The sequence below is a fragment of the Cervus elaphus genome, chromosome 10 (genome assembly GCF_910594005.1).
Source record: "Cervus elaphus chromosome 10, mCerEla1.1, whole genome shotgun sequence".
NCBI classification, from domain to species: Eukaryota; Metazoa; Chordata; class Mammalia; order Artiodactyla; family Cervidae; genus Cervus; species Cervus elaphus.
This window is the reverse complement of record NC_057824.1, coordinates 49,772,763-49,796,817: the sequence shown is the minus strand read 5'-3', so window position 1 is coordinate 49,796,817 and position 24,055 is coordinate 49,772,763. Positions and strand designations below refer to the sequence as shown.

The following is a 24,055-nucleotide window of genomic DNA, read 5'->3' as shown; positions in this document are numbered from 1 at the left end:
ACTGACAGGTCTCCCACCAGAAGGCACCATGTGCCCAGTGACACGGAGAAGAGGAAGAAGCCAAAAAACACCAAGTGGTTGGAGACAAACCAAACCAAGTAAACCAGTAACCTGGTTTATTAACATAAACTGCACAACTCTGGCTTTAGCCAAGTAAGCTCACAGCCAATGAACAACCCCAACACTTATCAGCTTCTTGGGGATCCTGAGAGGCTCTTCACCCAGGAAGGAGTGACAGAGAAGGAAGGAGGCACAAGTCCACAGCTATTCCTCACAGAAGGCCACAGTGAGCTCCCCTGTGTCAACTCTGTGCTGCGGCTCCTCCCTCGGCTCCAGCTCTTCTCCAACATCTTCCATGAGCTGGTCCAAATCCAGGTCACTGGAGGCTCCATCATCAGAAGGGACACTTCCAGCATCCTGGGGTTCAGGCCCCTCTTCCCCACCAAGACAGGCCCCACGAGCAGCTGGTGGGGTCAGGACTTCTGGCACTAGTCTAGCTTCTTTTTCTTCAGATAGGCTGCTTACTGGGGCTTTGCTTTGGGGAGCTTTAAATTTTTTCTTAGGGTCTAAATGAAAAAGTGACAAAACTGAGAGTCTTATCGGGTCATCTGTCCTCACCTTGTATAAGTCCAACTCCTAAACCTTCTATTTCCAAAATAATCTCTGGGAAAAGATGACCTTTCTTTATAGAAAGAAAATGGGGTTTGGAATCAGAAAGACTTGGATCCATGGACCTTGAGAAAACTTTAAACCCTTTGAACCTCAGTCTCCTTATCCTTAAAATGGTAAATACCCAGTGACAGAGACACTGAAAGAACTAAAGGGACGGTGTGAAGTATCTACCCAGCCGGCCCACAAAAACACCAATAAATGTTACTTCTACCTCCTTACCATTCTTGTGTCCCTGTATGTCCCTGAATAAAATCAAATAATAACCATAAGATGTTTCTACAGTGTGTGTTGTGTTCTGTGATTTAGATGATGCCCTTCTGGCCAAACTTTTGTGTGTTTTTTGTTTTGTTTTTGTTTTTTCTCCAAAATAATGAAAAGCTGTGGAAGTTTTAAGGAACTATCAAAGGAGGAAACCTGCAGACGTGAGTCTCCCTCCCCACAGTCCCCAAGTCTGAGTCTTACCCGGCTGCTCAGGTCCTGAATTTCCATGCCCTTTTTTCCTTCCTATTATGGGCACAGGTGGAGGTGCAGGTTCGTTTAACAGAGGTCTCTTTGTTGTTCTCCTTTTCAGGGTCCCATCTTGTCCATCTGCTCCACCGGCATCACTCCCAACCCCCAATCCTAAAGGACATCAGTTTATTTCTGAGTGACAGTGTGGCTAGGGTCCACAAACTCCAAACATCCAGTCTTTGCCCTGTGTCTTCTGCTCATTTTCAATCTAGTGAGTCCTTCTGGTTCCTTTCTTTTCCCCCAAATATTTCTTTTCTTTCCCCCTGGGTCTTCTTCTCTTTATAGTTCACCTCAAAACCTGCCTTCTCCAAGAAGTCATCCTTCTTGGCTAAGAATTTAAAATATTCATTCCACCTTTAACCTAAGATTTTGTAATTCAACTCACAGAAGTGAGAAGCTACAGATTCCCTGATCACATTAGCATGAGTCTTGCCCATTTTCTCAGGTTCTGGAGCCGAGAGGTCAGTAAGGCCCAGTCACCTGCAGACCCCTCGCACTTTCTGCTTCTGCCCTGCCTTAACAGGAACACGTCTCGTTTCCAATTATCCTGCTTACCTCTTGCCTTGGGTTTTTTTGTTTGAATTTTGGCTGACTTGGGATTAGGCAAAGTTGGATCCTGAGAAAAATAAAATATAAATGAAGTCATATAATTGTGATTTAATAGAGTAGGATGCTACAGAAATGATGGGTGTACTTAAGGAAGTTCCAGATGCTAATTCTACCCAGTTTGATCTACAAAATCTATCTAACTTCAGTCAAAATCCCAGCAAGTTATTCTGTACCAGTATATGATACCATGATGGATACGTGTCACTACACATTTGTCCAAGTCCATAGAATATACACTACCAGGAGAAAATCCTAATGTAAACGATGGACTCTGCATGATTATGATGTGTCAATGGACTGAATAGGTTCATCAACTGCAAACAAATGCACCACTCCGGTGGACAATGTTGATAACAGGGGAGACTATACATGTGTGGGGGCAGGAGGTATATGGAAACTCTCTGTACCTTCCTCTCAATTTTACTGCAAACCTAAGACTGCTCTTAAAAAGTCTTTAAAGATGAAAAATATCTATATTTCATATGCCTGAAAAGAGACTAAGGAAATAAAATAATGAATATCCTAAGTGTCCACACAGGGAAGAAAGTAAAGAGAGGCAAACTGCTATTCTGTAAAATTGCTCCAGTAAGAACCAAAGAACTACAGTGGGAAATGAGATTATCATCAAAAAATAAGTTCCTAGAGATATGAGGTATTAGAATAACTGAGGACAGAAGCTCTTCTTCCCTGAAGAGTCCTAAGACAGAAAACCAGTCCATCAGGGCTACCCTGATGCAAGCACAGGACAGTTCCTTAGAAAATACAAATCCATGCTAACCAGATGCCCTAAAGCAATCTCCTCAAAGGAATCCCCAAGATCAATCTTACTGTTTTATCTTGCTCCTCGTCTTCATCCTCCTCCAACTCTGGCTCTTTCTTTTCTTTCTCCAAGCAGGAATCTAAGCTGCTAGCCCCAGAGAGCAGTAAGTCTAGAACAGGAATAGGAAAGAAAGGTTAAATAATTTATCTAATAAAATAGGTGATGAGTTAGTGGAGCTAATCCCAGAAAATCAATCTTCCAACACTGTCTTTCATATCCAAGTCAAAATTTCTCCATAAAATCTGATGCCAGATTATCACGGTTCTACCCTCTTCCAAGTCCTTTCACTAGTCAACATGCACTCTCCCTTCCTACTCCCTTTTTTCTCCATTCCTCTCACTACCCATGTGTCCATCCATCTATCCCAGACATTTGCTCAACAGCATTTATGTAAAGCCTCCTATTATAGAATCCAGAACTAGGTTGACGGCACTGGATATAAAATAAAAGCTTCAGTAGCTGCGCTCATGAAGGAATCCCTTCTATCCCTCTCTGGTCCTTAGCCGCCTACTTATCCTACCTTTTTCTTCCCCACTATCGTCAGGTCCACTGTATCGGCTCCAGAAACCAAACAAGTTAACCCGCTCCTGAAGGAACCAAGAAACAAAAGCATCATCCACTAGTCTCCCAGGGGCTAGTTTTGCCTCCTGTCTTCAAGGTTTCTAGTTATAGAGTTTGTATTCATATTCCACACCATTTTCACTTGAAACTTCACATTAGGTTTATCTAAATTTTTGTAGAGCTTAACTACTATAGCATGTTATAACATTATACAATATTATTATAACTTCTTTTTCCATTTTGTTTATAATTCAGTTAATAGCTGGGAAGAGGAAATTAACTGTTTGTTATTCTCCACCCCCTACCCAAAGGCAGGATTTGCGGGTAAAATCTAACCCCACAGAATAAGGTACGTACACCTGAGACCTGAAGTTAAATGGGTGGTGGTATTCCCTCTACCACAAACTGCCTCTGTTTGGACAGAGAAAAAATTCCATTTGTCCAAGGGTAGGGAAAACAATGGATGGTTTAAACAGTCAAGGGAACTTGGCCTGGGAGGAAAAGACTAGTTCTAGAACTAAGACTGTGTAAGAGGGAAGGAGAGCCAATTTTCTACAGGAGGGACTGTATGACTTGTTTTGCATCCCAAGTCCCAAAGAGAAGGAGGTATGTGATCTAAACTTTCCCACCTGAATACTGATCTGCTCTGCCTTTTGAGCCATCATCACGGCTAACCCCAGTTTCTGGATGCAGTCCTTATTCTTGCACTTTCTCTGAAATAAAAGAAGATTAGAGTCAGTGATAAACATTAGGGAAGTGACTCCAACATACTGTTACTCACCAGACATTATCTTTACATTTATTTCTACTTCCTGGTATTGATATGATACTCCTATTCTTAATCTTTTGAGCTCAGAAACACAACCCTCCCTTGTACCAAAACAAACCTTTCATCAATTTCTAGCAATATTTTCAACCAACATTTTGGCATCCTCTCCAAAGTAAAGCCCATGGAAATTTGTAAAGGCAAAATTAAAGAAGTTCAGATGACTGCACTTTTAAGCTTTTCACAAGTTTCTTTATATCCAGCTGCTTGATTTAATACTCACGGCCTGATTATCTAAGGTCCCTGAGCTCCTAGGCATTATTGGTAAGGCCCAAAGTGATTATGGGCTTCCCTGGTAGCTCAGCTGGTAAAGAATCTGCCTCAATGCAGGAGACCCTGGTTTAATTCCTGAGTCAGAAAGACCCCCTGGAGAAGGGATAGGCAACACACTCCAGTATTCTTGAGCTTCCCTGGTGGCTCAGATCGTAAAGAATCTGCCTGCAATGCAGAGGCCTGGATTCAATTCCTGGAGGCCTGGGCTCAATTCCTGTGCTAGGAAGATCCCCTGGAGAAGGGAATGGCTACCCACTCCAGTATTCTTGCCTGGAGAATTCCAGGAGGAAATATCATTTAGTTACTTCAGTGGTTCTCAACCAGGGGAGACTTTTCTCCCAGAAGACATTTGACAATGTCTAGAAATTTTCTGGTTGTCACAACTAGGGTGAGGGCTACTACTGGCTAGATGCCATTAGAGCCCATGGATGCTGCTAAATATCCTACAATGCCTAGGACAGCCCCTCATAATAGAAAATTATCTGACCCAAAATGTCAATAGTGTTGAGACTGAGAAACCCTGAGTTAATCTGTGCCTTCATTTCTATCATACTTGCTTGGGCTAACCTGCAGAAAACCATGGTCTTCATGAAGGCCCTCTATCTGCAGACAGGGAATGAAACTAAGAAAAATCATTTTCCTGTTGCAATCATGGTAGAAAGAAGTGTTCCTCATGAATAACCTCACCCTGGCATACTTGGTCAGACATGCGACTTCCTCTTGGCATAGCTTCCTCTGGGAAAAATCACATTTAATAAAGGGAAGATTTTGTTTCTCAAGTTCCCTATATCACAACTGATCCCTGGAGGTTGCTTACCAGTCCACTTAGCTCCAGGGACAGCTCCTGGAAGTTCTTTAGCATGCTGACTGGGATCCAAGCACGAGAGACTGTTTCTCCAAAAAATGTCACATGGTACTTGGACTGTAATAAAAGGTAGCTTTGTTATAGCCTCTTGTCCTCCTCCTTGCTTTGACCCACTAGCCAGGAAAAGGCAGAAGAGCTGAGAATTCATAAGAAAGGAAGTGCTGGGCCTTGTCTGTTCCTTTAAGCCTGACCCACCTATACCACCTGATTCCATTGTTCTTCCATCCTGACCTCAGATGTCCTAACCAAAGCCTATTTGTCAAAATCACAAATGTCCTAGTAATTAATAAATATTTAATTAGATATTTGTTTGTTTATATATCCATTTGTCACTCTAGCTAAGTATCTGTTTCTGCTTGTGTCTGCTGGCTGTGTCTGTATTTCTAACTCTGTACATCTGTTAGGATGGATTTGTTCATTACTTTGCCCTGAGCACTGACCCACCCTGAACCAGGAAAACTCACCGGCAGGGAATCAAGATGAGAAGCAAAAAGAAAATATTCTCCCAGGTCAGGATCAGGTTCTACCATGCCTGGCCACCTGGAGAAGATGGGTGTAGGGGACGGAAGAGAAGGGGTTAGATGAACAGAACACAAACTCATCAATATACATGTACATAAAAGGGCACTGGGCTTCCCTTGTGTCTCATATGGTAAAGAATCCACCTGCAATGCTGAAGACCTGGGTTCGATCCCTGGGTTGGGAAGATCCCCTGGAGGAGGGTATGGCAACCTACTCTAGTATTCTTGCCTGGAGAATCCCATGGACAGAGGAGTCTGGTGGGCTACAGTCCATAGGGTTGCAGAGTCAGGACACAACTGAAGTGACTTAGTACATAAAATGGCAGTATGTTTTGCAAATAAAGGATCCCCGAAATAGACCCTCTGTCATCCCTCCACAGTGGTCACTACCAAATGACTGAGGTAACTTCCATCAATGTACAAAGAAGCTCAGAATCTTCCTACTAAAGAATATCTTATCTTCTAGGCCTCCTGGCAACCCCGAGAACAAAAATCTTCTGACTTGGGATACCTCCAAAGAAGAAACTATTCCACCCTTCCCTTTTTTCTCTTTACTTTGTATATCTCTCCTTTCCTAATGTCTAAAAAAAATCTTAGAGCCACTCATCTCTTTCTACCCATTCAGGGTAGAACTGGCTGACCCTTTTTCCCAGGAAGATACCACGTCCACCATGAAATCTCTAGAAATCACTCTTTCAAAGCCTCCAAGATTAGTACTTTATATTCTCCCTCACCCATGCTCTTTCTAGGTAGGTAATATTTCCATTATAAACCCCTTTCATTTTCTTCCCTCTCTGCCTGAATCTACCACTCTCAAGTTTATGAAGGATGCTCTGACTCTACCATGGCACCCTACCAGGGGTAGCCGTATTGCTTGGCCCAGATGATGGATCCTGGGATGTAGGAGGCATAGGCCACATCACTTTCATGACCAGTCCAGGTCTCCTCAGGGATATCACAGCGATTATACTGCAAGTCTGCCAAAAGAGAGGAGGAGTGCAGGGAAAGAAAGAGCCTCATGAAGTGAAAATCTGGATGAGGGCAGAGGAGAGGTCAAAAAGACATTGTTATGTGCAGCAGGTAGGACCAAAAGGACACCTGGGAGATGGGCCTGGAGGATGAAAAACGGTTCTTGAAAGAAATGCAGCTAGAGCTAGGAGAAGCCGGAGTGTTGGCTCATTATGTTCTGTAGAAAGAGATCCCAAACTTCCACCTACATCCCACATGTCTGACCCTGCTTCCATCTGTGTAACATCATGAAGATAATCTCTCCAATATTGTTTTCTCACCTGTAAAATAGTTGGGCTAGACTAGATCTTCATAATCTTTTTTAAGTAGTTTCAAACATTCTAGAATTCTAAGCTACTGAATCTCTCTTACTGGCTTTTCCTCATATATCCCATACCAACCCAATACCAAAAGTCTAGTCAGACTTTTGCTCAGAACAATTGTTTAGATTTACTCAGAACAATCATTTAGATTCCAGGACCCTCCCTACTCTTCAGAGTGTCTTCCTCTATCCCTTTATGCCGAATTCATTCTGAAAAGACAGCAAGATCCCCACCTCTCCCCCAACACTAACTACAAGGACCCCTGGAGTTATAGCTATACTTTTGTCATATTTAATCTAAAGCAAAAGCAGGGAAAGAAAGACAGGAATATAAAAACTGAAAAGAAATTTCCATTTTACCTGTGTTCTGGTCACAGGACCAATTATCTGGGAGGATTGAGGGGTCAATGTTCCCATGTAGCCGCCTCCATTTCTCACAGTTTGGGGAGGAACACTGGACCCAGACTAGACATTGACCTGTCACAGCAAAGAAACCTGAAATAAGAGACTCAAAAATCTTCTTCCTTCTTCTATTTAATTAAAATCAATATACTCCCTGCCACCGCCACTGCTGCCAGAAACACACAGCCCTAGAGATCAACTTGTTCAAGCCCTGACTTATAAACAGTAAAACCAAAAGCTTGGAGGAGAGAATTGACTGCTAAAGATCAGTCTAAATTGTTGGCAAAGCTGAACTTAGAACCCAGGTCTCACATCCCAGTCTTTCTCCTGAACCATGCTATCATCTCTTCTCCCCCAGGGCAGAAAGGAGTGTTTCCTGTATTGACATTTCTTTAAAAGGCTGCCTGGCATCTTTCCGGCTACTGCCTCATTTCCTGGCTGGCATGTCACTCCTAAAAAGTTCTCCTGAATGACTGTGTGCGCTTCAGCAGCACATAGACTAAAACTGGAGCGATACAAAGAAGATTAGCATGGCCCCCGCACAAGGATGACACGCAAATTTGTGAAGCATTCCAGTTTTTTTAGAAAAATGGTACTGAAGAATTTATTTGCAGGGCAACAATGGAGAAACAGACATAGAGAATAGATTTATGGACATGGGGAGAAGAGAGGAGAGGGTGAGATGTATGGGAAGAGTAACGTGGAAACTTACATTACCATATATAAAATAGATAGCCAAAGGGAATTTGCTGTATGGCTCATGAAACTCAAACAGGGGCTCTGTATCAACCTAGAGGGGTGGGATGGGAGGGAGACGGGAGGGAGTTTTAAAAGAGAGAGGATATATGTGTATCTATGGCTGATTCATGTTGAGGTTTGACAGAAAACAGCAAAACTCTGTAAAGCAATTATCCTTCAATAAAAAATTTAATTAATTAAAAAACAAAAAAAGTTCTTCCGAAGGACTGACCAGCATCTCTTTTGTGCACAGCATCCAGAGTTCCTATTTGAACTAACCTGTCTTATTTGAATTAACCTGTCACCAAATCACCAAGTTGCAGCCTTTGGGACCAAGAGCTCTGAGTTCACCCCTCACCAAAAGACAGGTTTAAGCCTATTGTTTCTCAGTCAACTATTTACTTCAGGCCCTGCTCAAAGGCCAAACATTCTTTTTATCCATTACATTCCAAACTCTCATCCCCACCTTTCTCTACCCCACATCTTCTAGGTTGACCCAAAGCTCCACACAGCCTCTCCTCTCTCCCTCCCAAACTCTTCCACTGTATTCTCTGGAAATGAAAATGAAATTAATATTCTTTGGAATTCCAGGCAAGAGCAACTAAAATCCACATATCTTCAACCTGTTTTCTGAACCACTGCCTCCTTTTTGAAATCTGGTGATGCTGTCCCAACCCGATCCCACCTGACCCACGCAGCCCTCTAAGCAGAGGCTGTCCTTCTCACATCCCCCAGACCAGAAAGTGGGGTCAGTATCACCCTTACCTCCCACTGACACTTGCAGACCATTACTATCCTCCATTCTATAAAAACACTCCCTCCCTTAAGGTCCATGCCATGAGATTACACTGCCCTCTCATCTCCCTTGCAATGACAATGCTGGTATCTGGTTCAGTCTTTTCCTTCTCTCTGCCTCCTGCCCTCATAGATTACCATATATCCACAAGGGTAATGTACAAGCACCCCATACGTTCTCCTCCATGCCACCTCAGTAGCCCCTTCACCTCAGGAACCCATGCCCATCCTGCATGCCACCCCCTCAGTCATCTGCAGGGACCGCACACTCCCCTGAATCACTTATCTAAACTCTTCTCTGATAAAAATGCCCCATCTGTCCACCTTGCTCCAAGAACCCATGGCAACTTTCACTTTATCTAGATCTCCAAGCCACTGGCCCCACCTTCCTCTCAACTAGTAGCAATCTCTTTTCTTCACTCTGTATAGTTACAAACATTTGATTTCCTTAGATTCTCTTGCAGACATCACCAACTCCCTTTCCCTCTGTCCTTCCCCCCACTCAGCTGGCAAACACAATTCTGAATGAACCCACTCTTTTTCTGTGCCTACACTCATTCAACTGAGCTTTGCTAGAGAAAATCACTGACTAGGTACACTATATATTCAGTTAACGACATCAACCAATATGTTTCTCTAGTAAGTTCACTCTCCCACTGTCAGTTTACCTTAAATGCTGAAACATAAGGGATGCCCTCCATCCCACCAAAATCATTCCTCAGAAAAGTAGATGACTTACATTTGGGTCCTTTCAAAATATCTCATATTATATATCACTTTCTCAGTTATTTTGAAGAAGTACTGGTTGGGAATGATGTATTAGTTTGAAATGACAGTTGCCACTGACAGTTTTAGATGTTTACAGAGGTGACCTGGCAAGGCTAGAAAAAAAGAGTGGGAGAAAGGGCCAGGGACCATAAAAGAGAACAGAGATCAAGAAAATAAATGGTGGTTGTAAAAATATAAATATTCATGAGAAAATGAGTGAGGGAAAAAAATCATCCTAATGCTATAAAACTAGATATTTATGGTTTAGGATGAAATTTCTATGACAGTTTTAAAGACATAAAGTTCCTTAAAGTTTCCTTTCCAACAACTTAGAAAGAAGAGAAGACGTGTTACAAAACTGAAGTTCAGATGTGGCTCTGTGTTAATGAAGGCTGATGTCACAGACACAGGTCAAGAGCATTTCAGTTGACCATTAATTTTTGAAACACTAGCTTCGTTGGGTTCTGTGATCCCTCACTCTCCCTTTTCCCCCATCCCCTCCCATTTTTCTGGTAACTCCTGCCTCAGTCTCCAAATTGGGTTCACCTCATTCTCTGTCCAATCTCTAAACTGGAGTCCCAAAGCCTAACCATGGGTCTTCACTCCTATGCTGCACTTTCTCCTGAGGTCAGCTCACCCATATCTTCCATTTGAAACACATTTTCATACCTGACAACACAGAGATGTATGCCAGTAGCCTCTGTTCTGAGCTCCCAGCTCCTATGGCCACCTCGCTCTTTGACATCTGTATTTGGAGGTCTCACAAAAATCTCAAACCCAATGAGTCCAAACCCAAATTCTTGATCTTATCCTACAGAACTGCTTTTTATCCACTCCTTTCACACAACTGCTCAAACCCTCTTCTCTCTCTCACTTTCCAATATTCAATTCATCACCAAGTTCTGACAACCTTACCTCCAAAACATATCTTAAAACCATTTGCTTTTTGTCTCCTTCATCATCCTAATCCAAGCCACCAAAATATTTAATCCGAGCACTAACTTCTTAACTGGTCTACTCTTGACTTCTCATACTCCACTCTCCAATTAATCACCAAAAGGATCTGTTTAAAACATCAATTTGAGGATGTCACTTCCCTGGTTAAAACCCACCAGGGGCTTCCCACTATACTTAAGATGAAATTCTCACTTTGTAACATGGTCTTTGAGCTAGCCACTGCTACCTCCTTGTGAAGGAGGAAACAGACAAAACAAGCTCCATCTTGAAACAGGACTCCATCGTGGGCCGGACTGTGGACTTTGAGCTATATGCCCAGTATCTATGGAAACGACATACCAAATGGAAAACCAGGCCCCTGGATGGAAGAGCCCCAGGGCTCATACCTAGACTCTCCCTCCCTAAAAGAATACCCTAATTAACTGTGGAACCGAATAGAATAAAACATTCTATTATGTTTACTGGGGTAGGACCACAGGCCTGTTGATAATTGTCCACTGTTTACTAGGCCTAAGGCATACGAATCAGGGTTAACTTTGATTGTATCTTTCTTTTCCTTTGTTCAGACTAGTTTCGGGGAATTTGGGGAGGTGGGTTTGGGCACATACGCTTAGGGTATATAAGGTTTTCACAAAAACTGGTTGGGGTCCTTGGCTAAGGGGAGACTCTGCCTTGGACCCGCTGGTGTAACTGAAGAAGGAATTCATAGGGCCTGGACTCCATCTCAGGCCTGTCTGTGCTGATCGTGCTCGGCCACCTCTCCAGTGGACTCTGAACTCTCTGCTTAGTGCCGGCGGGAAGGACAATGGAAGGATAAGACCCCCTCCGGACAGGGGAACCTTGAAGATCATATCCAGGTTACTCATCACCTAAGAGAAAACAGACACTAATCACCCCTGCCTCCGGACACTATCTATCAGAATGTAAGCACAGGCTTATCGGTTATTAACTATTTGGAATGTAACTGCGGGCTTATTGATTATTGACTGTTTGAACACATAACACATGAATGATGGGGTTACTGTAGTTGTATTTACCCTTCCTTTGTTCATGTAAGTCTCAAGGGAATTGGGGTAGTGGGTTTGGACACGTACACGTCTTACACATGGGGTATAAAAGATTTTCACAAATGCTGGTCGGGATCCTTGGCTAAGAGGAGACTCTGCCTTGGGCCCGCTGGTGTAATAAACTGCACTCCACTATCTGCATTGTCCTTCTGAGTGAGTTTGTTTCCCGGAAAGTGTGGCTATAACATAACAAACTGCACTCAACTATCTGTGCTGTCCTTCTGAGTGAGTTTGTTTCCCGGAACACGTGGCTATAACAGTTATATTAATCTAGAGCCACTTTGCAGCCTTGCTTCCCCTGCTCCCTGAATCCCAGTTGTACCAGGTTTCTTCTGGCATCCAGAGTAAGCCAAACTTTACCTTATCTAAAACTTTCTCTTACACACTTTAGTTGGCTAACTTCTACTCTTGCTACAGGTTTCAGCTTAAATGTTATTTCCTTCCAAATGCATTCTCTGACTGACCCTATCTTAATTAGATCTCCACCGTTTCCTCTCAGGACATTGTTTTCCTTCCCTTCACAGAACTTAAAGCAAATTTTATTTACTGGATACTCCCTTTCTACTTCCTACTCCAGGAGCACCCATCTCTCCTCAGCAACTGTAAAAAAACAGGAAGGGTGGTTCACTGATAATAAGAGGCCTACACATTCGCTACAATCACAATTCAACCCACAAGCACTGCCAAAAAACAAACTTCCTCCAACAACTATGAATTACATGACTGAATAACTGAATGAATGAAATAGCTCTCTTTCTTCCTCAGCGCTATATCCTCTCAACAAGTAGCTGTGTGAGATAAACTATAGTCTTTGCAGAATTTCCTCTAACATCCTAACGTCGTTACCCTTCTCCTCCACCTCCAATTTTCAAGTTCAAGGAGGTTTGTCAAACCACGGCTGAACTTACCAAAACCACTTCCTTCTCCTTTTTGTTGGTCCCTGTTCTGGGAATGATCCTGAATGGTTTCCTTCTGTTGGTTATCCTGTCTGTGCTCATGTCCACTTTGGTCTGTCTCCATTTTCTCATCTTCTGGGAAGATAAAAGAAAAACATTGTAGGGTTAGGAGATGAAGAGAATCTTTGTAGATAGTAAAAGAAGGAAGAAGAATAGCAGTTCATTAGTTTTAAGTCTTGGGCTGAAAATTCTCAGGACGCCCACTGTCCCATTCCCTAATTTCATGGAATAAGTACTTGAGCCAGATGTCAAAGTATATCGGATTATACTTACGAGCTTCCTTCTTTCTTCTGCTTAAGGAGAATTTACTGAATTTCTTCTCAGAGGATGCAGAATCTGGCTGGCCTGGCTTAGATATCTTTATCTCAGGGATTATTCCATCTTCTTGAGAGGCTGAAATCTCTAGAATAGGAGGTACCACTACTCTGTCTCTGCAAATAAGATTTTTAATTAAAAGATAGAAAAGGGCAATTTGTAGTACCCCTCTTTTGAAAAAACCCAAGGGTAAAAGTTAGGAGGACAGAAGACTTGCAAGTTCTCTATGGCCTCCTGGGGTCATTTTGTCCATTTACTGGCCTATTTTTCCCAATTCAAGTATCTTTCCTGAGATGAGAGAAATCTACCAAGATATGAAAAACATCTAGATAGAAAGACAGATAGATGGATAATCATTTATCAGTATTAAGTCTACCCTGTGATCAACTCGCCACACTGGGATAAACTTACCCATCAGCATTATTATTATCAGAAGTATTAGAAGAAGCAATTCTTGGTTCCTTGTCTAATTGGGTACATCTTGTAGGCTGGGTACAGGAAGTCTCTGAAAAATCAAGGCTAGATTCCGTCCTCCCAAAACAAAATACTATAAGCAGAGAAGCAACTAAAGAAAAGAACTACTCCATTATTTCCAAACTGTAACCTCTCATTAACATATCTCCCATCAGTTGCCTGGAAGAACCTACCTTTAGACTTTTGCGATACCACAGAACTTGCAAGTTTTTTAATTCTCAGGAAAAACCACAAATGTGTATCTTTCTGAAAGCTTTTCCAGATCGATTTGCCTATTCTAGGATAGTCAGGTAATGTTAATTTTGTGTACATAACAGAAATTTTAGGTATCGTCTTTTATAGCATTTGTCCCTCAAGCTTTCTCTAGAAGTGGAAGTATACCTAAGAAAAGCTGAAAATGTCAAACCACTGCCCTTAGCCTCAAGACCTTATGGAGGAAGGCTTCAGGGCCTATACTATACAGTTTCTTATTCTAAAAATCAAATTCCTGAGCATATGTTAAAACAGTATTGGAAATAGAAATATACAAGAAATAGAAACCAAGGTCTTCAAATCTGGGAAAAATAATTTATCTTTTCTATGAAAATTGTAAACATATAAAAATAAATTTAAATTACATTAAAAAATCTAGATGAGCCTATATTTATATTCTGAAGTCAATGTAATCTACTTTTCTAAAAGTCTATACCTTCTGTCTAAGATGGTTTAGCTATAGTCCTGTTGATAGAAGATGAGTATTTAAAACTATTTCGAAGTCTCATCTAATATTTCCTATGTAGAAAGATGGAGAGAAGGAGAGAAGCTATTAACTTACTCCACCCTTCAGATAATTTCTTTGCCTAACTGAAATTCTCTCACTAAAAGCCATACCCAAGCACTCCTGGAAGGACTTCCGTAGCACAATCTGGACAATCTCCTCAAATTCTGCACTGGTAAGAGTTGATTTTTCCTGCAGAGAGACAGGTAGGGGAGAAAAACTGCTCATCTTTCCCCATTCCTCCTCTCTAGGAAGGAGGAAGCCTCCTTTGGATGAGGCAGCAAGTTCACAAAACTGAGAGCATGAATTCAACCTAAAGATGCCATCAATTCTATCACAGATAGCCTGGGAGTAAGAAGTCAAAGAAAAGGAAAACATTGATAGTCTCTACTTCTACTCTTACCTACATCCAACCTCAGCCCCTACCTGCCCAGTATTCCCTGCTAAATGCTTTCATTAAAACATTTTTTACCTCTTTGAGAAGAAAATACACACCCCCACACAAGAAAAAAAACTGAAACTACAGGATGAATCTCCCCTGTGGCATTTACTACATTCAAATTTATGTTATAAATATTTAAATATCTTCTGAAATGGAAAGATCCTATTTGCCCAGGCTGGATGACGAGAAGAAACTATCCCACTACAGCCATCCTTTTGATTTTTACCTTTTCTTTCTTTGCTTTCTTGCTGTCTTGAGCCTTTCCTTTTATCTCCTGGCCACTGACTGGACCATTCTCTGTGGTTGTTTTCTCCTTCTTCTTCTCTAACCCGGCCTTTAGCAGGCTTGGCCTGACCTCTGCCTGTGGGGAACTGATCTCCAGGATCTCCTCCTTTGATGAGTTAAGGTTATAGGGCATCAGGCTATGCAATTTTTGTGCAGGTGGGGCAAAGGTATTTTTTTGTCCCTTCCCACATTCTGAAAGAAATTTTGTCATCAAATGTAATTTGTGAAACATGGAATCTAACACAGAAATGGCCAAACATTGCCCACTGACTCACAATATCAGAATTATCTGGAGAGACCTTTTAACAAATTCAAATTCCTAGACCTCTCCTTACCAAACTTCCCCAGGCCCCCACCTTCTCAACCCTGCCCTAAGGTCCTGACAAAGTAGTCTGAAGTGAGACCCAAGAATCTGTAATTTTATAAGGCTATCCAGCTAACTCAGATGCACTTCAGGTTTAGGAACACTGAGTAATTCAAAAGCGATAAAAACAAGTATGTGGAAAACTGAAATATTCAAACATGAAATTTTTAAAATTTGCTTTTTTTTAAACTTTGCACAAAGTGTTACAGGAAATTAGAGGAAAATTTTAAAAAACTAGTCAAAATCTACAAAGGATACAATGAAAATTGTACTGATCCTCCCAAGCATAAGAAATCTATCTTTCTCTGGAGCTTCCATAATACTTTGTATCTATCCTGTGGCATTTACCACATTCAAAGTTATTTATAAATATTTAAATGACTCTTCTCTCCCTACAAGCTCATACATTTCTAGAGTAAGACTGTTCTAAGTCAAATATATTTCACTCAAAGTGGCTAGAAAAGCAGTAACTCTAACAAAGTGAACATGAAATACATATGAACTGAGCTTCCCTTTGGTGGGAAAGGTGCCTAGATGACCTAAGACTGAGAAAGAAGAGGAGAATGACTCTTGACTCACTTTCTTTACTCTCCAAGGTTGGCATCATTCAGCTCAGAAGCTACACTTTCTTTATGCCTCTGCTGAAAAAGAAATGAACTGTTATGCTCTGATTGAACAAAATTTATTTTATTGAAGCATAGTTGATATGTTAATTTCTGCTACACAGCAAAGTGATTCAGTTAAATATGTGTGTGTGTGTGTATATATATACACACACACACACAGTACTGATCAAACATGATTTTAAACTTTCTCCTCTTCTTGCCTTCTTGGGTTCAGGGTCTCTTTGCCTGGGATGCCTAACCTACATTTTCTGCCTTATTGACTACAATTCTACTCCCGGGCAATGCCAATTACATGCTGGAGGATAATGACAGTTGTTTTAAAGATGAGCAACAGTCCTTAGTGTTTTAAGTGTTTAGAACTATGTCCAACATGAGGTAGGCACTTATAAGTAGGTGGAAATGATACTGGTAGTGGTTTGTTTAAAAAAAAATTCAACTGAGTAAATTTTGAGGATCTTATTGGCTTTATTCAACAACTCATGAATTGGGCAGCATTGAATCTACCAGGATAGGAGCTCCAAGGAGCTATACAAAATTAAACACTCTTACAGGCAGAAGAGCTAAGGAACACAGATGTAATACTAGGCAAAAAAGGAAAGAAAGAAAAAGAAAAAAGCAAATTGGTTATACAAGGTTACTTTCCTTTAAGGAATTACTGGGGTCTATCAGGCAGATTACCCAACTAGTGCTGATCAGGCAATTCCTGACTGACTGGTTTAAGATTCCATTTCTGAGAGAGCCAAAACTGTAATTAAGTTGTCTTGGTTTAGTGACAAGGGGCTTAGCATAAGCAACCCCATTTGGTGCCTCTTATTAAAACAAGATGTGTTTTTAACAGCCAGAAGTAAAAGTAGCAGTAGAGCAGCAGCAGTAGGGTGTAGACAGTCCTGGAGTTAAACAGTGAGATTTTTCTTCAGGGCAATAACCTTTCACAAGGTTCTTCTAAATACTCAAAACAAATATACTGTAGATTCACTTACCTATTTCAGACATCCCTATGCATAGAGAACTCCCCTTTTAACATCACTATAATGTATTATTTTCCTTTTACTTAGATCTTCTAGTCCAATAAATTTCCCAATGTGCTAGATTCTTGTATTAATAATTTTTATTCATGGCTCAGAAATATTTAGTAACCAGCAGATGTTTTTGAACTGTGGTGTTGGAGAAGACTCTTGAGAGTCCCTTGGACAGCAAAGAGATCAAACCAGTCAATCCTAAAGGAAATCCACCCTGAATATTCATTGGAAAGACTGACACTGAAGCTCCAATACTTTGCCCACTTGATGTGAAGAGCCAACTCACTAGAAAAGACTCTGATGCTGGGAAAGTTGAAGGCAAATGGAGAAGAGGTGGCAGAGGATGAGATATTTGGATAGCATTACCGACTCAATGGACATGAATTTGAGCAAACTCCAAGAGATAGTGGAGGACAGGGAGGCCTGGCATGCTGCAGTCCATGGGGTCACAAAAAGTCAAACACAACTTAGTGACTAAACACAGAGGTCTCCAGAGAAGCTAGTAATAAGAATCTAGCATATTCATTCTATATCCATAGTTTATCTGTAGTTATCTACTCAGATGTGTTCTAAACAACATCCGTACATTTCATTACTTCTACCAAAATTGTGACTAATAATAAATACACTTACTGGGCACTGACTATAATCTTTGAATATGTCATCTCATTTAATTCTCCCAATAAATCTATGAGATTGATGCCATTTTACACTTGGGGAAATTGACACTTAGAGGGAGTTAGAGATATTAAGTAATTGATAAATGGTAAAATCAGGATTAGAATCTGTCTGATTTATGTTTGTGTCATGAACTGTGCTACAGTACATCCCAGTAGTCTGGTTCAGTAGTTCAGTACTTCACACCCATTTTCACATCACAGCACACATGTAAAGCATCCACTAAAAGTAAACACTGAAACACACAGAAAATATTTCTAGGTACTCCAGAGTAAAAAGACCAGGCTGCTCACAGCCATAGACAACTGAGGGATGGGAGAGGGAGGCCTCCAGCCACACCAAAGGCTGAAGAGGTTAATATCTCTAGCTGTATGTCATTTGTGACCCAGCACGGTGCCAAGACTCATTTTATGATGTTCCAAGAACTTATACATTTTCCAGTTTTCACTTTCTACTACTGATATTATTTCTACCCAGCTGTGGTCTGCCAAAACCTCAGAGTTAATACATGGTAGAGTAAGATGAATCCAGGTCTTTGGCTTCTAAATTCTAATAATAAGTCTATTCTTCTCAGTGATCTGATTTCTGGCTGTTGGTTTTGAGTACTTTGAAGGCCTTGGACCTGAAACTCAATCCTTTAACTCTGCTATCTCCCACTATAAAGAGATCCAAGAGGTTATCCAGGTGGCACAGTGGTAAAGAATCCACCTGCCAATGCAGGAGGAATCAGTTTAATCCCTTATCTGGGAAGATCCCACATGCCATGGACCGATTAAGCCCATGTGCCAGGACTATTGCGCCCGTGCTCCAGAGCATGGGGGCTACGACTGCTGAGCCCACGCGCTGCAACTACTGAAGCCCCCACACCTTGAGCCTGTGCTCTGCAACAAGAAAAGCTGCTACAGTGAGAAGCCTGTGCACAACTAGAGAGTAGCCTCCCCTCATTACAACTAGAGAAAAGTCTGAGCAACAACAAAGACAAAGAAACAAAGAAAATGAATAAGTAATAATAAAAAAAGAGAGAGATCCAAAAGTTGCATAAAATGGATCTTTGGATTTGTATATTTTTCTCTCTAAAGGGGCTGAAAATTTTATGACCCTCAAATGGTCAACTTAAACACTCAGTTGCTCAGGGTGTAGAATTCCACCCTCCAGATTCCAAGATGAATTCAAAAGTTACTGGGGACTTGACTTAGTGTGGCCACAGCATGGCTGAAAATAAAGTCTTTTAACAATTCTTTGGTATTTTTCTGCTCCTTTTCTTAATTCCATAAATGCAAATAATTGATATGTGCTGGTTTGCAGTAATTCTTTTTCGTTTATACTCGTCTAGTGTCTGTTAGTCGTTCAGTTGTGTCTGACTCTTTGTGACCCCATGGACCATAGCCCGTCAGGCTCCTCTGTCTATGAAATTCTCCTAGCAAGAATCCTGGAGTGGGTTGCCATTCCTTTCTCCAGGGGATCTTCCCAACCCAGGGATCGAACCTGGGTCTCCCACACTGCAGGCAGATTCTTTACCATTTGAGCCACCAGGAAAGCCCAATTTAAGGGGCACATTTTATCAGTTTCCATCTTAACTTTTCACCGCCAACTCCCAAACTTATTTGACAGTGAAAGAAAAAGCAAGTAGGAAATTGGAGGAGAATCACTACAGCAAACTGGTCTCCTTCTTCATGATAGTCCTAAATAAAAGCTACAAAGTGTATAAAATTAGGCCATAAAGGGAATAATAATAATAAATGACAAACATATCTTCTCCCAGACTCTAAAATTCCAAAAATGACTATGAGAAGTCCCTATGAAGATAATCAGAATTACAAAACTATACCAAACGAGGACTGCAAAATGAAATTAGTGTACTTGAGATGACAAAATTTGATTTTTTAAAAATGTTCATCTATACAATATGTTTGAGTGTCCATTAACTATCTCTGGAAGAACACACAAGAAATTGACAAAAATGTCTCAGTGGAGTGGTAACAGGTAGCTGAGGGTGGAAACAAGCTCTCTACTGTAGCCTCTTGTGTAAATCTAGTATTTTATACATAGACTGTCATTTCAAAGTGATTTTTTAATTCTATTTTTAAAATAAAATTTTAAAAAGAGTATTTTGATCAACCTAAAGAGGCAAAATTTTTCCAAGTTAGCTTTAAATCATTATCTAAACCTATACTGACCTCTCTAGGCCAAAGTGTGTTACTGAAGCCCCAACCAACTAGATAAAATTGTGATCACTGTTGAGTTAATAAGATGTAGTAAATATATAAACTTTCCTTATGGCTCAAACAGTAAAGAATTTGCCTGCAGTGCAGGAGACAAAGGAGATGTGGGTTCGATCCTTGGATCAGGAAGATTCCCTGGAGAAGAAAATGGCAACCCACTCCAGTGTTCTTGCCCAGATAATTCCATAGATGGAGAAGCCTGCCAGGCTACAGTCCATAGGATCCCAAAGAGTCAGACATGACTGAACACGCATGCAGAGTGAGGGTGTGATGAAAAACATTACTTTTTAAAGAAAATCTCTATCCTGATCAATAGAGAAGGGAAAGTTTGGAAGTCACTGTCTGATAAGTCTCTGCTCCTCTGTTTCAGATGAAGTATTTTCTTCCACAATAATGAATACTGAAAGCCACCTCAGAGAGAGTAAGACAATTTTAAAGATAGTTAATAAATATAAAATACCACCAACTTTTATCTGGCCAGCTACAAAATGACTGGGGGCTCTAAACCCAGGAATAACATTTGAGATTTTAGTTTCTCTTTTCTTACCTTAGATGAAAAATATTGGGAAAAAATCCAATAAAGCTTTAAATGTTAAAGTAAAAGAAATTCCATAACCAGATCCTAACTCCTCAACTAACATAAGAAAGAAAGGTGAATAAGGAGGGGGAAATAACTTAGAAGTAATAAAGGGACCCAAGGGAAGGTGAATGAGGTGTTCCAAAAAATAGTTTTCTTTCATTTAGAACACCAAAAATCATCACACTGATTAGAAAGTGAAATCACCTAGCTCACCAGATCTCCAACTATTTATCTGTGTTAGGTTTTCTCATATTCTTCAACCAAAACAAGATATCACAACACACTGAATTCAGAAACAGATGAAAATCCAGCTGTTTTCTCTTAAGCCAGACATGTGAGAGATGTGCAGAAATGTAAAATAACACCATTCTTCATACTAAATTTTCTTTCACTTAGGAAAATATATTTTCATTTAAATGTTATCTACATTATGTAAATGGTTTATTATCATCATTTTAAAATTAGTCAATAGACTAATTTTTCTCAGTTTAATTTCTAATACTTAAGTATCATTGCACAGGTAAAGAGATATAAACCAATCTTTGGAGTCCTTCAAAATTTTTAAGAGTATAAAAGGATTCTCAGAGGACTTCCCTAGAGGTTCAGTGGTTAAGAATCTGCCTGCCAGTGCAGTGGACACAGGATTGATCCCTGGTCTGGGAAGATCCCACATGCTGTGGGACAACTAAGCCCATACACCACAGCTACTGAGCACATGCTCTAGAGTCCAAGAGCCACAACTGCTGAAGCCCAGGTACCCCAGAGCCCACGTTCTGCAACACAAGAAGCCACCGCAAAGAGAAACACATGCATCGCAACTGGAGAGTAGCTCCTGCTGCCCCAACTAGAGAAAGCCCACATGCAGAAACAAAGACCCCATGCAGCCAAACAACAACAACCAAAAAAAACTTTAAAAACATAACTTAAAAATAAATTTTTAAAAAGGATTCCAGGGCTTTCCTGGGGGCTCAGTGGTAAAGAATCTGCCTGCCAATGCAGGAGACTAAGATTCAATCCTTGATCCTGGAAGATCCCAAATGCGGACGAGCAACTAAGCATTTGCACCACAACTAGTGAGCCTCTGCTCCACAACAAGAGAAGCCGTCTCGGTGAGAAGCCCACACACCACAACTAGAGAGTAGCCTCTGCTCACCACTGCCAGAGAAAAGCCTGTGCAGCAATGAAGATCCAGAAGAGACAAAAATAAATAAGTAAATTTAATTTAAAAATAAAGGGATTCCAAGACCAAAATGTTTGAGAACTGACTTAGCTAAATAACTTAATTCAGTCTTGTCAATATTTTTCAGAAAGCCTTAATCCTCCTCCTCCCACTCGGAATGTGTTCACAAATTTCTCCCAAGTATCCAATTACTCCCTCTTTATATTGTCCCTGGAATCCTTGGTCTAAGAGGACAAAAATAAACCCTTTAGAATTGCCCTCTAACACAGACTCTGTGGGCCTCAAAAAATTGTATTTAAAAACTATATTTTGAGCAGAGAAAAAAAAAGATCAAGTTTCTATTCTTACTGAGCTGACATTCTAGTGGGAGTAGTTAGACAATGATCAAAACATGTAAATATATATATTGCAAAATAAAAAAAGATTATATATTCAGAGGAAGCACTTTTCTCAGGGTTACTTGAGATGCTGCCTCCCAGGCTTGAGTTCCTCAGTATGTCCACCAAATAAAATATAACTCTCAAAAAAATAAATAATAAGATAAAGACTATATTTTAACTCTCCTTTAAGCTGGAGTTGGATTTCTTTTTGTCTTAATGTCTGATGGTATGTAGATTCCTGCTTATTTTCATGCCTCCATCAGTAAGTTTGTTCTTTCTTCCTTCCTTCTCTCATGTGAGTTCAGCAAGCATGATTCTAAACTTTTAACAAGACAAAAGGAAAAAACTGATCCCAGCTACCCTTATTACCCATACTAGGCTGCCTAACAAGACATTTGGGGCTTCCCTGATGGCTCAGCGGTAAACAACCCACCTGCCAATGCAGGTGAGGTGAGTTGATCCCTGGGTCGGGAAGATCCCCTGGAAATGGAAATGGCAACCCACTATCCTTGCGGTATCCTTCCAGTATCCTTGTGGGGTAACTCCCACGGGCAGAGGAGCCTGGCAGACTACAGTTCATGGGGTTGCAAAAAAGTCTGACACGGCTTAGCAATGAAACAAGACATTTACTGTCATAACTACTTGAAGTAAAACCTTTTACGGAATCTCATAAATTAATGGTGACTAAAGCTTAAAGTTCAGGGAGTGCAAGGAAGCAGAGAGTCACGGCCAATTATCACCAAGACAGACTCTTTAGTACCCTGACCTTGGTTCAGACCCTTTCTATCTAACCACTGAAAAGCTTCCACACGTGCCTGGAATAATGCCAACCTCAAACAAGCCATTTTGTGTTGCTTTCCAAGGGGCCATGCCCACGAACTCCCAGACCACTGCACCATTTCCCCTCACAGAATGCCAAGATTTGGAACGATAAAAGACCTAATCTCACTTTTCCCACTTTTAAAAACAGAGGGAAGAACTTGGAGACACCCACATTTTTTCTCTTTCCTCACCAATTCTCTCTTAAAAGCACAGCAATTCAGACCGGAGGTACCACAGAGCCAAAAGCCCATGACTCCTCTCTAAGGGTAAAACAGCGGCTCTCTAACCTCTCCTCTCCATCAACAAACCCCCCATGAGACAATTTCCCCTCAGCTCCCCCTCCCCATTCCCACCCCCAACCCACGGAGCACCAGGATCCTCATTCTCGCTCAGCTCGACATTGCCCACCATAATACTGAGGTAGTTTTGGTTTTCTCTTAGGAGCAAGTCTGCGGTTAGACATTCTGAGGAGAGGGATAAGACATCACCCTGAGGAGAAAACTTTTCCTCAGGCGACAGGTGCCAAGACTGGCCAAGCCTAGAACCTTCAGATGCAAGCGGAAAAACATCAACTACCTTCTGGAGCGTAGAGGACCTAAGGGTGAGGAGCAGACAGAGTTATTGCAGCGATTCTACCAGCCGCGCAAACCTCCAACCAGCTTTCCCGCCACCAAGGAAAGGCGCGAGGCCACTCACAAGCTCCACCTCCTCCGGCGGCGTGCTCGAAGGGCTAATGCGCATGCGCAGTTGGAGGCCGTTTCTGCGTTTGCGCAGCAGTTATTGCCGCCATCTTCCAACTGAATACCCCGTAAAACTACAAATCCCATAATCCCCGTTGGCCTCGCTTTTTTTTTTAGGTGGCAGCCGTAGCGCCTGATGTTTCAAGATGCACATCTTCCTTTTACTGACTTCTCTCTCTGCCCAAGACTGCCTTTTCCATCCTCTTTTCGTGCCCTCATTCGCATTCTTCTTAGTATCCTTCATCCCCTTATTTTGATATTTTATTTGAGATCTATCCTTAACCCCATTTTCGCCTCTTCCTCCCTTTTCTCAGCCACAGGACCCGCACCCCAAAGCGCTGTTGGCAAGGAGATCAAGCCACCAAACACCCAGTGAGAAGGCCGTCCAGTAGCTTCCTCCCCATAGGCTGAGGCAGGGAGCCCCCAAAGCGGACCGAAATCTCTTCCCCGCCCACATTCGTTTTTATATAAGGCGGCCCGGAGCCGCAGCGTGTGCTCGGG

The 24,055-nt window shown here is 41.4% G+C and overlaps 1 protein-coding gene and 1 non-coding gene across 7 annotated transcripts; one reads left to right on the top strand and one right to left on the bottom strand.

The window, feature by feature from the left end:
- Nucleotides 1-94: 94 nt before the first annotated feature.
- On the bottom strand, nt 95-23,531 carry ZCWPW1 (zinc finger CW-type and PWWP domain containing 1). Of its 6 annotated transcripts, none has more exons than XM_043915163.1 (18): nt 23,511-23,531; nt 23,303-23,409; nt 15,887-15,948; nt 14,885-15,135; nt 14,330-14,408; nt 13,397-13,490; nt 12,944-13,101; nt 12,623-12,745; nt 7,348-7,464; nt 6,514-6,634; nt 5,601-5,676; nt 5,089-5,193; nt 3,802-3,885; nt 3,132-3,198; nt 2,620-2,720; nt 1,738-1,798; nt 1,135-1,293; nt 95-566 (listed from the first exon to the last, which is right to left on the bottom strand). In XM_043915163.1, exons 3-18 carry the CDS (start codon nt 15,912-15,914, stop codon nt 265-267), a joined length of 1,926 nt encoding a protein of 641 aa, XP_043771098.1. In that variant the 5' UTR covers nt 15,915-15,948; nt 23,303-23,409; nt 23,511-23,531; the 3' UTR covers nt 95-264. The 6 variants fall into 6 exon arrangements, with proteins under 6 accessions (XP_043771098.1, XP_043771099.1, XP_043771096.1 ...); XM_043915164.1 differs by lacking the exon at nt 23,511-23,531 and adding an exon at nt 21,586-21,602 and having other exon boundaries at nt 23,391-23,487; XM_043915161.1 differs by having other exon boundaries at nt 23,391-23,525.
- On the top strand, nt 7,867-7,971 carry LOC122702405. The gene has a single exon (XR_006343263.1). It is a non-coding gene; the product is annotated as a U6 spliceosomal RNA (small nuclear RNA).
- Nucleotides 23,532-24,055: the final 524 nt, after the last annotated feature.